Source organism: Leucopleurus acutus, assembly GCF_964270905.1.
Source record: "Leucopleurus acutus genome assembly, chromosome: 14".
Classification (NCBI taxonomy): domain Eukaryota; kingdom Metazoa; phylum Chordata; class Mammalia; order Artiodactyla; family Delphinidae; genus Leucopleurus; species Leucopleurus acutus.
This window is the reverse complement of record NC_139156.1, coordinates 28,300,627-28,314,377: the sequence shown is the minus strand read 5'-3', so window position 1 is coordinate 28,314,377 and position 13,751 is coordinate 28,300,627. Positions and strand designations below refer to the sequence as shown.

The following is a 13,751-nucleotide window of genomic DNA, read 5'->3' as shown; positions in this document are numbered from 1 at the left end:
AACAATACTCATCTTTTCATAAACTTGCTACCATCCCAATGACCTCCCCTTTGTTAGGGATTCATCATTTCTTCAATTTCATATTCTTTATAGGATGTTGCTGCTTTTTTCCATTCTCAAGCAATCTTAAGCCCCATCAGTTAACTCTTTCTTAATTAGATTTTTCCGGCCTTCGAGCTGTCCTCCCTCCAAATCATCCTGCTATCATTTAGCTTTCCTACAACAAGGAATCCACCTAGGTAAGGAGTTTCTCTTGAAATCTAAATTCCTTGACTCGGACCTTGGGGCTCTCCAGTTTATTGTTCACTATGTGCCAGCGTTCTGGCACTCTCCATGTATTAACTCATTCCATCCGTACCACAACCCTGTAAGGCGGACAGTAGTATTTTCTCTACTTTAGATGAGGAAGCTGAAGCACAGGTTAGGTAAGTTGCCAAGGTCACAAAGCTCTTAAGTGTCTGAAGTCAGTCTGGCTCCAGAACAAGGTGGAAAGGCTCAGCCTGAGGCATAAGTTTAAGTTCAGGATCCATCAAAAATTGATGTGAGACTTGGGCAAGTCACAGTGTCACTGGACCCCATCTTCCTACCTCATAAAATGAAAGAGTTGGCCTCACTGGCCTGTTTCTTTCCCACGGAGTCTGTCTATTCACCTACGTTTCCTATTCCTTAACAGTATCAGGTGATACTTCTGTCACCCACTGTCCTCAGTGCCACCTCCGCTAGTGCTCCTGCCACTTCTCCCCCTCCCACCCCCTATCTGGCTTGAACTGCTGTGTGGACTTGTTAGTTCATCACTAGTGCATCAGTTTCCACATCTGTCATGGCTGGGAAATACTTACCTGTTCAAGATCCCAGCTTTTGTGTTTTGCTAGGATTTTATCATAGGAAATGGCTTAATGAAGAGGCCTGCAACATAGACATATTTTGAATATAGTTATTCTGCTGAAATTATATTTGACAAAATGAATTTTTTAAAAATAATTATTTTATTTATTTATCTCTGGCTGCGTCTTCATTGCTGCACGCAGGCTCTCTCCAGTTGCGGCGAGCGGGGGCTACTCTTTGTTGCGGTGTGTGGGCTTCTCATTGTGGTGGCTTCTCGTTGCAGAGCACAGGCTCTAGGCGTGCAGGCTTCAGTAGTTGTGGCATGCGTGCTCAGTAGTTGTGGCTTGCGGGCTCTAGAGTTCAGGCTCAGTAGTTGTGGCACACGGGCTTAACTGTTCCGCTGCATGTGGGATCTCCTGGACCAGGGTTCGAACCCGTATTCTCTGCATTGGCAGGCGGATTCTTAACCACTGCGCCACCTGGAAAGTCCCAACAAAATGAGTTTTTGACCTGAGTTTCTTCAGTTAGTCTCTCCCATCTCTTGGGATCTGAGCATCACTGGATTGTCAAGAAGTTACCCCCAGAAACGTGAGAAGGTTCAGGCTAAACATGGAGGGAAATCAAGAAAACATACTCATGGCCCTTAGAAATGCTTTTATTTATAAAATAACTACTCAAATATAAACATCTCTAGATACAAACACTATTCACAAGAGACTCTTGCCTTGCTTCCTTCTGACCAACCAGCAGACTCAGGGGGGCCAAGGAGTTCACAGGTGTCTCCCAATTCATCATAACTTTAAGGCAAAGGTGCATTTGGAGGAGCAAGGGCTGTAAGGCTGTTCTTAATTCCCTTTCTTAAAAGACAAAATTCACGGTTTCCTGTTCCAAGGTAGGCTTTCTTGTCTGGGGCAGACCTTAAGAATCAGAGCCCTGCTCAAATAGAAACTTCAGGGGGAGATTCTTAGTGTTAGGATTAGCAAATATCTTCCTGAGGTGGAGGGAGGCACAATCAGGCACTTTAGATTCTGTTTGGCTTAGACCATGGTCTCTGAAGCACGGGGCCTGATGAAACAGGAAATGCTTATTTCCAAGTCTAGGATAAGCTACTTCTGGGACTGCTTATCCGAATTCAAATAAGACACACGCGTTATGTTTTCTGCATCTGTGGACAGTAGTGTGCTTGGATGAAGAGAAGAGGCATCCAGTCTCCCAGCAGGCTAGACTGGCTTCAGCCCATCGCAGAATGAGTCCCTCTAATGAAATGGCGGGAGCTCTGATCCTGTTCTCCTAGGAGAGTCTATCAGATATTGAGCTTCAGGAGAGAGACCAGGAGACATTATCACGCACAGACCATATAAAGTAGGATGACTGTCAGCAAGGTGTGGAGGATAGCACCTAACGGGAAGAGAACCTTTCAGATGAAGGTTCAAGGAAAAGAAAGACCCTAAGCATTTTTTAAAAGGAGAAAGAAAGTAGTTGAATTTTGCCCAAGCAATCTGGAAGTGCAGTGAAATAAATAAGAAAAAGATTACAGGTGGCAGCGTTTTAGGGACTTTTAGAAATAAGGGGTGTGTGTGTGAATGTGTGCCAGACACTGAGGTTTTAAAACACCAGATTTGGTACAAGGTCGACAAACTCCTTGCCACATGCAGAGGCGCAGCCTGAAAGGGCTCCCAGAGAATTCTTTTCATCCAAGTTGGTTTCCGGTCAGTCGATCATGGTGCGTGGGGCCACCCCAAACTCAGTATGGCACAACCAACGCCAACTTCTAATGCTATAGCACAGCTTCCAGCATATATTGGATACTGGTCTTCTGACTGGAAATTTCTCGTTTCCAAAAGCTGACCCCAGGATTGGCCTCTCTTCTCACGGTCACTGAATCACTTGCAAGCCCCAGGGTCCATTTCAAATTCTAGAAATTCTAGCAAGCATCAAGGTTGACAACCCAATCAAAGAGAGCAAGACTTATCTTGTGCCCCACTGTGCCATGGTTAAGCCATGCAGGCAGGGCCAGTGTCTCAAGAGCAGGCGCCCTCTCAGTGGACACCAGGACCCTTCAGCAGAAGGAAGCAAAGGCAGCAAGGTTGACTGGGAGGCAGAACAGGTTCAGGTGTACTCAGTTTTGCAGATATAATTGGATGGAACATAGCCCTTCTTCCCATTAACTTCGGCTAACCACCATTCTGTATTTCCTGTAACATCTTTAAACTCCAGGATCTTGAGTCTCTGATTGGCTGACACACTCAGCTCATTTGGGTTCCGTGCCTTGAAGGTATAGACAGCAAAATAGACCTGTGTGAGGAAGAGAAAGTGAGTTAGGAAATGGGAAACAGCTTAGAGCAAAGCTGCCCAACAGAACTTCCTGTGGTGACGGGGACCATCTGTATCTGCACCATGCAATATGGCAGCCCTTAGCCACATGGCCATTGAACACTTGAAATATGCCTAGTGAAATGAAAGAACTTAATTTTAAATTTTGTTTAATTTTACCTAACTTAAATAGCTACATACGGCTTGTGGCTACCCTAATGAACAGGTCAGATTTAAAGAAAACCAAAATTCACATATTTTTACTTTCAGAGTTGCCTTAAAGAGTGAAAGAAGCTGCAGTCAGCATGGAAGATGGATGAGACACGAGGATGCCCTTCCATACCCCTAACACAGAAATTCTGAATTTAAAAAACTTAAAAAAAAACCCAAAACACAACTAACCTCAAAGTAAGAAAGGATGCTCTCTAGGTGCCCATAACAAAGCTATCATGCAAAGCAAGGGTGGTATTCAGTGATCAGAAGGAGAAGTCAGGAGGCCCGCAGGGGCACAGGGATGAATACACACCCGAAGGCTGGGGTTTAGGACCTGCTCAGGAACTGGAGTTTATGAGGCTAGAAGTGAGCTCCTTGCACAAAGTCAGAATCTAAGAAAGGGCCATTTCTTCTCTTACCACGTCTAGAAAAACTGCCTGCTGGTGGGTCCAGAGCTGGGATGTGCGTCCTGGGCTGTGGTTTGTAACAGAACCACAGAGAGCTCACAGACGAAGGTAAGACACACACAGAGACTCACTGCTGCAAGTGAGCAAAGGCAAGAGGCAGGTGGCCAGGGATTCCTCAGCTGTGGATGTGAAAGTGGCTTTAAAATATGTAGGTTTAAAATGTTTAAGATACAAAGACAAAAGCAGGCCATTATGAAAAGAACAGGAAAAACTGAAACAGAGCCAGACTTTTATTTCTGAATTCTAGAAATAAACATATAGTTATGTGAATAAAAAACTAAGTGGACGAGTTAAACAGCAGACTTTATACAATGGAAAAATCAGCACACTGGAAGAGTGGGAAAAGCTTCATGGTAAAACCCTGTAAATGCCCCAAGACACAACAGCCTGTGAAGTCAGCCAGGGAAGGGCCCAGAAGGGGTGGAGCTGCCCACTCTTACAGCAGCGAGTTTCCACAAATGCTTTAAGGATTTGTCTGCGAGCCCATCTCCAGGTCACCCCCAGGCCCCGGGTAAGCCTCTGACTCACCCACTCCTGGGAGGGCATCACCTGCATCTGCTCAGGCACAGTAACCACAGTACCCAGGCCGCACTCACCTGGTTGCCTTCTGCCTCGCTGTTTTCCAGCTGTCCGTTTCTGTCATCCAGAGACAGGGCTGTTCTTGCACATCCTTTTACGAGGTCTCTACCCTGCCCGTTTCGCCCTGGCACCGAGTAACCAGCCATTTCTGGATGCCTGGGGTTTCGGGAGCTCCTCAGAGTGGGAGCAGGCTGCTGAAGGTCTCTGGCAGCGTCTACCGAATCCCAGGGCCCATGCTGGGAGGGGGAGTCTGGGTCCGAGGGGCATCTGGAAGGGCTGCTCTCTGAGTTCAAAGATGCGCTGAGAGTTCCTTGGTCAAATTCCGTCAGTGAAGATGTGTCTGGAGGCTGTTTCTGGGAAGGCCCTGAGCTAAAGGACATGGCCACACTGCTGGGGTTGAAGGTCAAGGTGCCGCCGCTGTTCTGCCGCCGGGGGAACCTGGGGGAGGAGCTGCCGTGCTCCGACTCGGTGGAGGAGTGGCTGCCCACGGAGGCGTCAGAGTGGCTGCGGCGTGCATTGTAGGGCTTCAGGAAGGAGCTGTACACAAAGCCTTTGGTGACTGCGGGCAGGAAAAACAAACACGAAGAGCTTTTCGTGGGAGGAGGAGGGTGGAGGAAATCAGGAGAGAAGAAACTATGGTTTAAGGTCAATAGTGAGACAAAATAAGATTCCTAGAGACAAACAGAACAGACACCATCCCAGGGCACAATGTGGGTGGTAGAGACAAGATGCTGTGGCCTCCTGCCAGTTCACACCTATTACAACCGCACAACAGGTGAGTGACAAGGGGCTTTGCTGAGAATTAAGAGACAGTAACAGAAACAACCACAGACCACATGTCTGAGTGAGCATGAGTAGATGAAGAAAACAGAAGGGCCAGACCATGGGAACAAAGGCTAAGGGGAAGACAACTAAGGATGTGTTCAATTGTCCATCGAGTGTGGTAAAAAGGGATTTTAAAAACCATCCTCAGCATGACAGAGCCCCTCGGATACACCTCCCTGCCCTCTCCAACCACACACTTGAATCTCTGTCCCTGGTTTAGGAATGAGGTGGGAATACTGTGAGAACTAGCTGCTTATATTAGTTAGAATACACATCTAACACATGTTCATATCAATAAATTGCCTAAGATGAGGTCAGAGAGGGCCCTCAGCTAAAACTTTTAAGCATAGATTAGGGATTGAGATCCCTAATCCATAGGAAAAATTGTTATATTTATTAGGAAAGAATTATCTGTTAAGGCAGGGACCCAGAGTATGTAACCTCGACTTGAGCAAGGGCCATCTCTGTCTTGATCTTTAGAGTGTTTCCTGGACCTAAAAAAAAGGCCGGCCTGCACTTGTTCTATCTGCTGGGCAATAGGGAGGAGTCCCCTGAGCAGATGCCAAGGGGTGGAGGGTCTAAGAGCTGATGCTATGAGCTTCTGGCTACCACTTTACTCACCAGGATTTAGTAGACAAGGAAGAACCCCAAGGACAGGGGGGCTCAAACAGCCTGGATCTTCACTAGGAGTTCATCTGTCTATCAGTGGCTCTCACCTGTCATCACCCTGGGGGCCCCATCCTTCGTCCTTCCTTTCCCACTTCAATCTTTATTATTTTGGGTAAGCAGAGCAGGGGGCTGGGGGAGGAGAAAAAAATCCACACAACACTTTTAAAGAAACTGAGAAATGTTAAAATTTTCAGTTCTTGTGGTATGAACACAGATGTTTATTATAGAGGCCCACAATCCTTTTCTAAAACACTCAGGGCCAGATGTGTTTTGGAATTCAGATTTGGGGATTTAGGAAAGGTAATCAAGTATACTATAGATTTCATGATATACCCAGCAGGGTCTGGGTCAACACCCCATAGTCAAACCCATTCATGTTTCTGTAGCAAAACGTATGCGACTAGTCACACCAAAAGGGAAGAGTAATGATCATCAACAGCCTCACATCATTTGTTCAGGTTTTGTCACCAAATGAGTTCAGATCAGGGCAGGTTTTGGCAAATTAGTTCTGAAAAAAAAACCTCTGATATTTCAAAGCTTTTCAGATTTTGGAATTGTTATTCTTTATTATTCTTTGTACGTTGAAAAAAAAATTCTGTATGCCTTCCCCACCCCCACTCCCAACAGAAAAAAAAGCTGTAAGCTGTTTTTAAAGTCATTCCCTAAATAGTCATGAAGTAAAATTATTTGTTGGTTGGGAGCAGGGGTAACTCAAAAAGCAAACAACCCCTTCTTAAAGGTTTTAAATTCATATGCTCACAAAACACACCTACAGAACTTGTGGTTCACTCAGGTTAGGATCGAGAGGGCAAAGGACCCTTCAGGCAGGATTCACTGCCTGTAAAGGTAAAGCAAGGCAAGATCTTACAAGGTAAGTAATGGAGTCTCCTCTGGAATTTTTAAAAGAACAAAAACAAAATCAAAGACTGGTTTTGTTTCAGTAATGACTTGAGCATTACACTCTCTAGAGATGGAGAGAACTTTTATGGTTGCTTTTCCCTTTAACCGAACACTCTCATATTTTTCTCTGGCCTACCCAGGATTCAGGCACAGTCCAAATCACTCTTTCCTCATTTAGAGTTACAGTAATCTGTCGCCTACTGTTCTTACCTCCATTGTCAATCAGCCAGCGGTTCTGGCTGCCCATGGGGTCCTTTTTCTTAATCACGCCCACCAGGTCACCTTCCAGAAGTGAGACGTCCAGGTCCTGGGCAGCATTGAAGTTCCGTTCTGCTTGGAACAGCTTTTCAGGGGGATACCTTACCAAGAGGGAGGCCCGGAGTTCTTCTGACTGAAGCATGTAACTTGGCTGAAAGGCAATATAAGAAATACAATCATCAGGCTTCCCTGGTGGCGCAGTGGTTGGGAGTCCGTCTGCCGATGCAGGAGACACGGGTTCGTGCCCCGTTCCGGGAAGATCCCACATGCCGTGGAGCGGCTAGGCCCGTGAGCCATGGCCGCTGAGCCTGCGCGTCCGGAGCCTGTGCTCCGCAGCGGGAGAGGCCACAACAGTGAGAGGCCCGCATAACGCAAAAAAAAATAAAAAAATAAAAAAAAGAAATATAATCATCAAAACCCCATCCTGGCCGTTATCCCAGCAGCTCTATTTAATCCCATATGCTGTCAGTCTCAGAAGTGGAGGCAATGACAGCCAGCTCCCTACTCCCATCAGATGCCTTTGCGCCTGAGTCAGTCCATGTGGCTACAGGTAAAAATTGTAATCTCTTGGGTCACGTTTTGGTGCCTTTGTAGTAAGAAAATTTAACACACCCTTAGTTTTATATCTGTTATCCTGTGACAAAAATATGTGATTAAAGTGCCACCTAAAGAATCAAAATATCTAAGTAACATGAGCAGGTCTGCTTTTATTTTACTGTATGAATCTAAACAACTGAGACTTTCCTCATCTAGACTTCGTATCTATAAAAACAATATTCATAAAAATAAGAAAAAGTAAACGTGATTAAAAAATCTGATTCCCTCTTTTAGATCATATAAATTAATGTCTATGGGATTACATGGGGCAAAAATATTGTAAGCACAGATAAATCAGCAGTCTTTTAGGTTTTTACCCCATATAATCCGGTATATCTTACCGTACTTTTCAGAATATGCAAGAATCGAGTTCAAAAAGAAAATAACTCCAGGTTAAAAAGTGGTCAGCCATTAACTGTTCGGCAGTGTATCAGATAACCACCTTTTCCAATACATGATCAAAAATAGGGAGCCTGGCAGAATTAACATACCCTTAAGCCAGTTCCTTTCACTGATCAAAGGACTAATATTAATCCTTTACTAACTCCTTTCATTGTATAGGATAGGATCCAAGAATGCTTTTCAGAGGGCATTTTGAAGTCTGTACCAGGAGGCACACTAGTGGGGCCTAGTGATAGTGAGTGAAGGAATGAATGAGAGCATGATAGATTTGAACTCAATAACCTTTATTCTCCAATTATTATAAAATATTTAAACTCCTATTAAATTGCTCATCTGTAGAGACAGAGCTGAGTCCATCAATATTAATAATAATAATGATGATGATAATAGCTTACTTGAATAATGCTAACTAATAATGGTGTCAGGCAACGTCCAAGTGTTTTACATATTTTAACTCATTTGACTCTCAGAACAACTCTATGATGTAGGTATAACTATTATCTGTGTTTTAGACATGAGGAAACCGATGAAGCACTTGCTCAAGGACACAGAGTGAGTCATTGTCAGAATTGGGATCTGAACCCAGGCGGTCTCACTCAGGAGTTCACACCTTAACCCCCAGGCCATATGAGCCTCTCCAGTTCCACTCACCAGGCCCAGGAGTGGCTTTCGGGTGGACTGGCGGTCCATAGTTTTCCTGTCAAATGACCTCTTGGTGGCAGGAAGAGACTCTGGGAAGAAGGTGAAAACCTGGAGTTGCTGCAGGACCCTGCTGTGCTCCTCATGGAAGACGGCAATCAAGTTCCCTTCCCTGCCGGTGACTTTGAGTAACTGGAGTCCATGCACAGGGAGAGCAGAGACAGAGGAAAGAGAACACACGTGAACGATCCCAGGACTGACACAGTCTCCTTAAAACTCCTCAAGTGTAAGCCACCAACACCGCAGCCCAGTGCCCGCAGCCCGAGCTGGCTGGCTCCTCCAGGATCTCTCAGGGTGGAAAGAGAGCCATTTAAAGGCCACAGGTTCCCCGGCTCCATCAAGGGATCAAGAATTCTGATTCCCAACAGGCCTGACCCAGTGACATACTTAATCTACCTAGTTTAATAATGTCTCTGACAACCTGGCTGTGTATTCCCAGAAAAACTCCAGGAGAACTTGGGATTCTACCTCTCCATGGGGAGGGCGGGCCTCACCGAGAGCAACGGCTTCAGCTGCTCCAGCGCCTGGCGCACGAAGTCACAGTGGGCCTCGGCGTAGCCATGCACACAGTTGCTGAAGAGGCCCTGCGCGTACTGATGGAACTTGGGCAGCTCGTCCAGCAGCTGGGCGTTCAGGGCCTCGTAGTTGTTCCGGGCCGACTGCAGCTCCTCCAGGGTCTTCTTGTCCTTCAGCTTCTCTGCCCGTTCTGTACAGTTATAGAAGTCCAGAAGCTTGTCAAAGCGTTTCTGCACCAGCTTGTGGGGCCCCGTGAACATGTTCAGTAACTGATTCAGGGGAGAGATGACCAGCCGCTCTGTCCTCTCCTTCTGTGGGGACGAGAAAGGCACGGTGTTCAGTGTCCCGAATTTGTTATTCTCAAAACTATCTTCAGGTGGATATTGTTATGTCCTGTACCACCTGCTTTGCTCCTAGTGCACGAGCTAAACCCATGCAGATCTGACACCAGATGTACGCACATATTCTACAAAGCTTCTCAGCTTATAACTCTTCACCCAACTATTTGCTCATGCCAAAGAGTGTGCAAAATAGCTGCATAGTTGATAACAAATGCTAAACTACATACATGAACATGATGTTTGCATTACAACCCATTTGTGACCATCTGTCTGGTATCACTTACGTGTACGTGTCTATATATAACTTGAATTTAACTTAATGTTTAGTTGTTAAAAATAGAATTACCATATGACCCAACAATCCCACTCCTGGGCATATACCCAAACAAAACCATAATTCAAAAAGATACATGCACCTCTATGTTCACAGCAGCACTATTCACCATAGCCAAGACATGGAAACAACCTAAATGTCTGTTGACAGGTGAATTGATAAAGAAGATGAGGTACATATATACAATGGAATACTACTCAGCCATAAAAAAGAACAAAATAATACCATCTGCAACAACATGGATGCAACCAGAGATTATCATACTAAGTAAAGTAAGTCAGAAAGAAAAAGCAAATAACACATGATACCACTTACACGTGGAATCTAAAATATGACACAGGACTTCCCTGGTGGCGTAGTGGTTAACAGTCTGCCTGCCAATGCAGGGGACACGGGTTCGAGCCCTGGTCCAGGAAGATCCCACATGCCGCGGAGCTACTAAGCCTGCGTGCCACAACTACTGAAGCCCATGCACCTAGAGGCTGTGCTCCACAACAAGAGAAGCCACCCAATGAGAAGCCCATGAACTGCAACAAAGGGTAGCCCCCGCTCTCTGCAACTACAGAAAGCACGCATGCAGCAACAAAGACCCAATGCAGCCAAAAATAAATAAATAAATAAAATATGACACAGATGAACCTATCTATGAAACAGAAACAAAATCAGTGACATAGAGAATACACTGGTGGCTGCCACGGGGGAAGGAGGTGGGAGAGGCTTGGATTGGGATTGGGGATTAGCAGATGCAAACTGGTATACAGAGAATGGACAAACAATAAGGTCCCACTGTGTAGCACAGGGAACTATATTCAATATCCTGCAATAAACCATAATGGAGGAGATGCCGCCGTTAGCCCTGCAGCCACTGCGGAGCTGATACTGCTCTGAGCCAGCCAGCCACCGGGAGTGGGGTGGCAGTGCAAACATGAATGTTGGAGCTGCCCACAGTGAGGTGAATCCAAATACCCATGTAATGAACAGCCGGGGTATGTGGCTGACATATGCTTTGGGAGTTGGCTTGCTTCATATCGTTTTACTCAGTATTCCCTTCTTCAGTGTTCCTGCTGCTTGGACCTTAACAAATGTTATACATAATCTGGGCATGTATGTATTTCTGCATGCAGTAAAAGGAACACCATTTGAAACTCCTGACCAGGGTAAAGCGAGGCTCCTAACTCATTGGGAACAACTGGACTATGGAGTACAGTTTACATCTTCAAGGAAGTTTTTCACAATTTCTCCAATAATTCTATATTTTCTGGCAAGTTTCTATATGAAGTATGATCCAACTCACTTCATCTTAAACACAGCTTCTCTCCTGAGTGTGCTAATTCCCAAAATGCCACAGCTACATGGTGTTCGGATCTTTGGAATTAATAAGTATTGAAATGTGTTCTGAAATGAACAAAAATTTTTTACAGCTACTGAGTTTTCTGTAAGGAAGGAGTGGTTAGTAAACTGCACTGTTTCTGTGATAATGTGAAATGAGAAGTAGCTACATTGGAGAGCCAACTGCTGGTTCTTCATATGCTGTTTTGAAGCGCAGATTCTTACGAGAAGATGCCTCTGTTTAATGAATCTGGTATCCTTCTGACGAGGGGCTTTAGTTAAATGGCTATAAAGTAAGGGTGTAGTAGATAAATCCAAGGAAATAAGAGATTTATAAGAAACTAAGTCCAGCTTAGCTTATAATGAATGGGCATTATGTTAGGAGAAGAAAATGTTTAATCATTCAGTCATGGTCAGTTTAAGCAGAGTTACATGTAAACCAGAATCATTTCTTTACAAGTTTATTATAGATTGTTTTTATTACCATGCATGTTCCTCTTGTGTTATATAAGAGGATATATTCCCTCTTGTTTTATACAAACCAATTCCTACCTTATGAATGTACTTTTTTGGTTTTGCAGGCTCAACATTGTGTTGATAGATGAGTTCATTTTTACATTTATTAAGTTACTGAGTTCATGAAGGTCCACCTTCATGACTGATTGATGATAGAAGATAGTTAGGCATCTTAGAAGCAGCCTCTGAGTCAGCCTTCTATTTTGGAACAAAGTGGGTTTTGCTGCCTTTCCAGGTACAAGGCTGCTAAACCAATTAAGAAAATAATTTATTTCTCGTAATTAAAGTATATGGTAACTTAAAGTTCTGCTTATTTGGTTGAGCAATCTAATTGTTGAAGTCTGCCATTCTTTAGCGTTGGAAATTTAAAATGGACAACTACATAGCCAACCTGCGATCTGGCAGAAACTGCTTCTCTAGCAATACTATCAGAGTGAATAATGGAGTCTTTTTTTAGCAGGTCTGCAGTAAAAGGTATCTTTCCTTAGTCCTCCTGCTCTCAGTCTCCATACTTTGCCCATTAATATTTTGCCTGTCAATGCACGAGTCTTAGTATAGATAACTCAGAATGGTAACTATTTCCAAAGCAGCAACCATATTGAATCCTTGTGACTTAAGAGAAGCTTTCTATAGTTGCTGACATTAATTGCAAGAAATAACTATATTCTACTTTGAGAAGTAAACATGTCAAAAAAAAGTTCTGATATGTGACGAAACTGAAAAACCTAGAACATTTGTAAGCAAAACTGAGTGAAAAGAATTATAATACCAACTTAAAAGTCAATCTGTTTCAAACTGACTTTTGGAGGTAATGATCATTGTTTTGTATTTCAAAAGTATTGAGTTTAGAAATCAGTTGTATGATAATGCCTTTGTATGTTTGTCTTTTCTCATGTATTTTTAAATAACCAGTAATCTATACTTTAATAAATTTTACTTTGGTGTAAAAAAAAAAAACTGTAATGGAAAAGAATATAAAAAAGAATGCATATATATGTGTAACTGAGTCACTCTGCTGTACAGAAGTAATTAACTTAACATTGTAATTTAACTATACATCAATAAGAAATAAATTTTAAAAAGATTTAGTTGTTACATAATCTGGGGTAGAGAAACTTTCACACACCCATCATACCTCTTCTACTCATAACTACTTAGTAATAATCTGTTTTCACTTTTCAAAAGTTTTTGTCTAATTCTTTCTAGAGGGATAGACATAGAGGGCACAATATTGACACAAAAGAACATAAATAGGTGCTTAGTAAATTACTTTTAATAAGATGCTACTGTTAGAATAACCGTATGTTCCCCCAAGTTCCCCCAATGTTTTCTAAAGATGCTTCAAGCATCCAGAGATCTCCAAGAAGCTATCAAACCCCACCCATTTCTACTCAGGAGATATATATAGAATATATATTTAGAATTTCCCAAGCAATTTGGCATTTAGTAGTCTTTACAAAATAGTTTGTGCCATTTCAAAAATCTATTTGTTAATCTCTTAACTATGCAAAAATATTCCGTTTTAAGTTATTAGTTCTTTAGTTGTTTTCTTTTGATCAGTTATCAGTAGTCATACCAGATTAAATTTCCTGGTTTTCCTTTATCCCCTGAAACTGGGCTGATCACAATTATAAAAAAATCTATTTGCAGGGCTTCCCTGGTGGCGCAGTGGTTGAGAGTCTGCCTGCCGATGCAGGGGACACGGGTTCGTGCCCTGGTCCGGGAAGATCCCACATGCTGTGGAGCAGCTCGGCCCGTGAGCCATGGCCGCTGAGCCTGCGCATCCGGAGCCTGTGCTCCGCAGCAGGAGAGGCCACAACAGTGAAAGTCCCGCGTACCGCAAAAAAAAAAAATCTGTTTGCATACATGCAGGTCCTATCTGTCCTTTCAGCTGATTGAAAGTCAGGTTCTGAATATAAAATTCTGATATGAACTTAGCTAAAGAACACTAGGATTCCTGGTCCATGG

At 43.7% G+C, this 13,751-nt stretch overlaps 3 protein-coding genes across 8 annotated transcripts in view; 2 read left to right on the top strand and 1 right to left on the bottom strand.

Annotated features, from left to right (window-relative positions):
- ABCC2 (ATP binding cassette subfamily C member 2) overlaps positions 1-13,751 on the top strand; it is a 111,624-nt gene that overhangs the window by 91,153 nt on the left and 6,720 nt on the right. For 2 of the 5 annotated variants that reach the window (XM_082854927.1, XM_082854923.1), the window contains one exon: positions 3,409-4,333. The exons of 1 other annotated variant lie outside the window; for it this stretch is intronic. The gene's annotated coding sequence lies outside the window, so the exon portion shown is untranslated. Of the gene's footprint in view, positions 1-3,408; positions 4,334-13,751 lie in introns of those variants that run through there. 2 more of the 5 variants (XR_014326748.1, XM_082854924.1) reach the window with 2 other exon arrangements.
- The window catches only part of DNMBP (dynamin binding protein), a 110,456-nt gene continuing 97,520 nt past the window's right edge, over positions 816-13,751 (bottom strand). For both annotated transcript variants that reach the window (XM_082854921.1, XM_082854922.1), the window contains 5 exons: positions 9,242-9,574; positions 8,700-8,879; positions 7,002-7,200; positions 4,415-4,956; positions 816-3,120 (listed from right to left, as the gene is read on the bottom strand). In XM_082854921.1, the coding sequence (XP_082711047.1) occupies positions 2,935-3,120; positions 4,415-4,956; positions 7,002-7,200; positions 8,700-8,879; positions 9,242-9,574 (1,440 nt within the window). In that variant the 3' untranslated portion in view covers positions 816-2,934. The remainder of the gene's footprint in view (positions 3,121-4,414; positions 4,957-7,001; positions 7,201-8,699; positions 8,880-9,241; positions 9,575-13,751) is intronic.
- On the top strand, positions 9,523-13,724 carry LOC309971654 (ORM1-like protein 1). The gene has a single exon (XM_082854947.1). It carries the CDS (start codon positions 10,864-10,866, stop codon positions 11,323-11,325), a length of 462 nt encoding a protein of 153 aa, XP_082711073.1. The 5' UTR covers positions 9,523-10,863; the 3' UTR covers positions 11,326-13,724.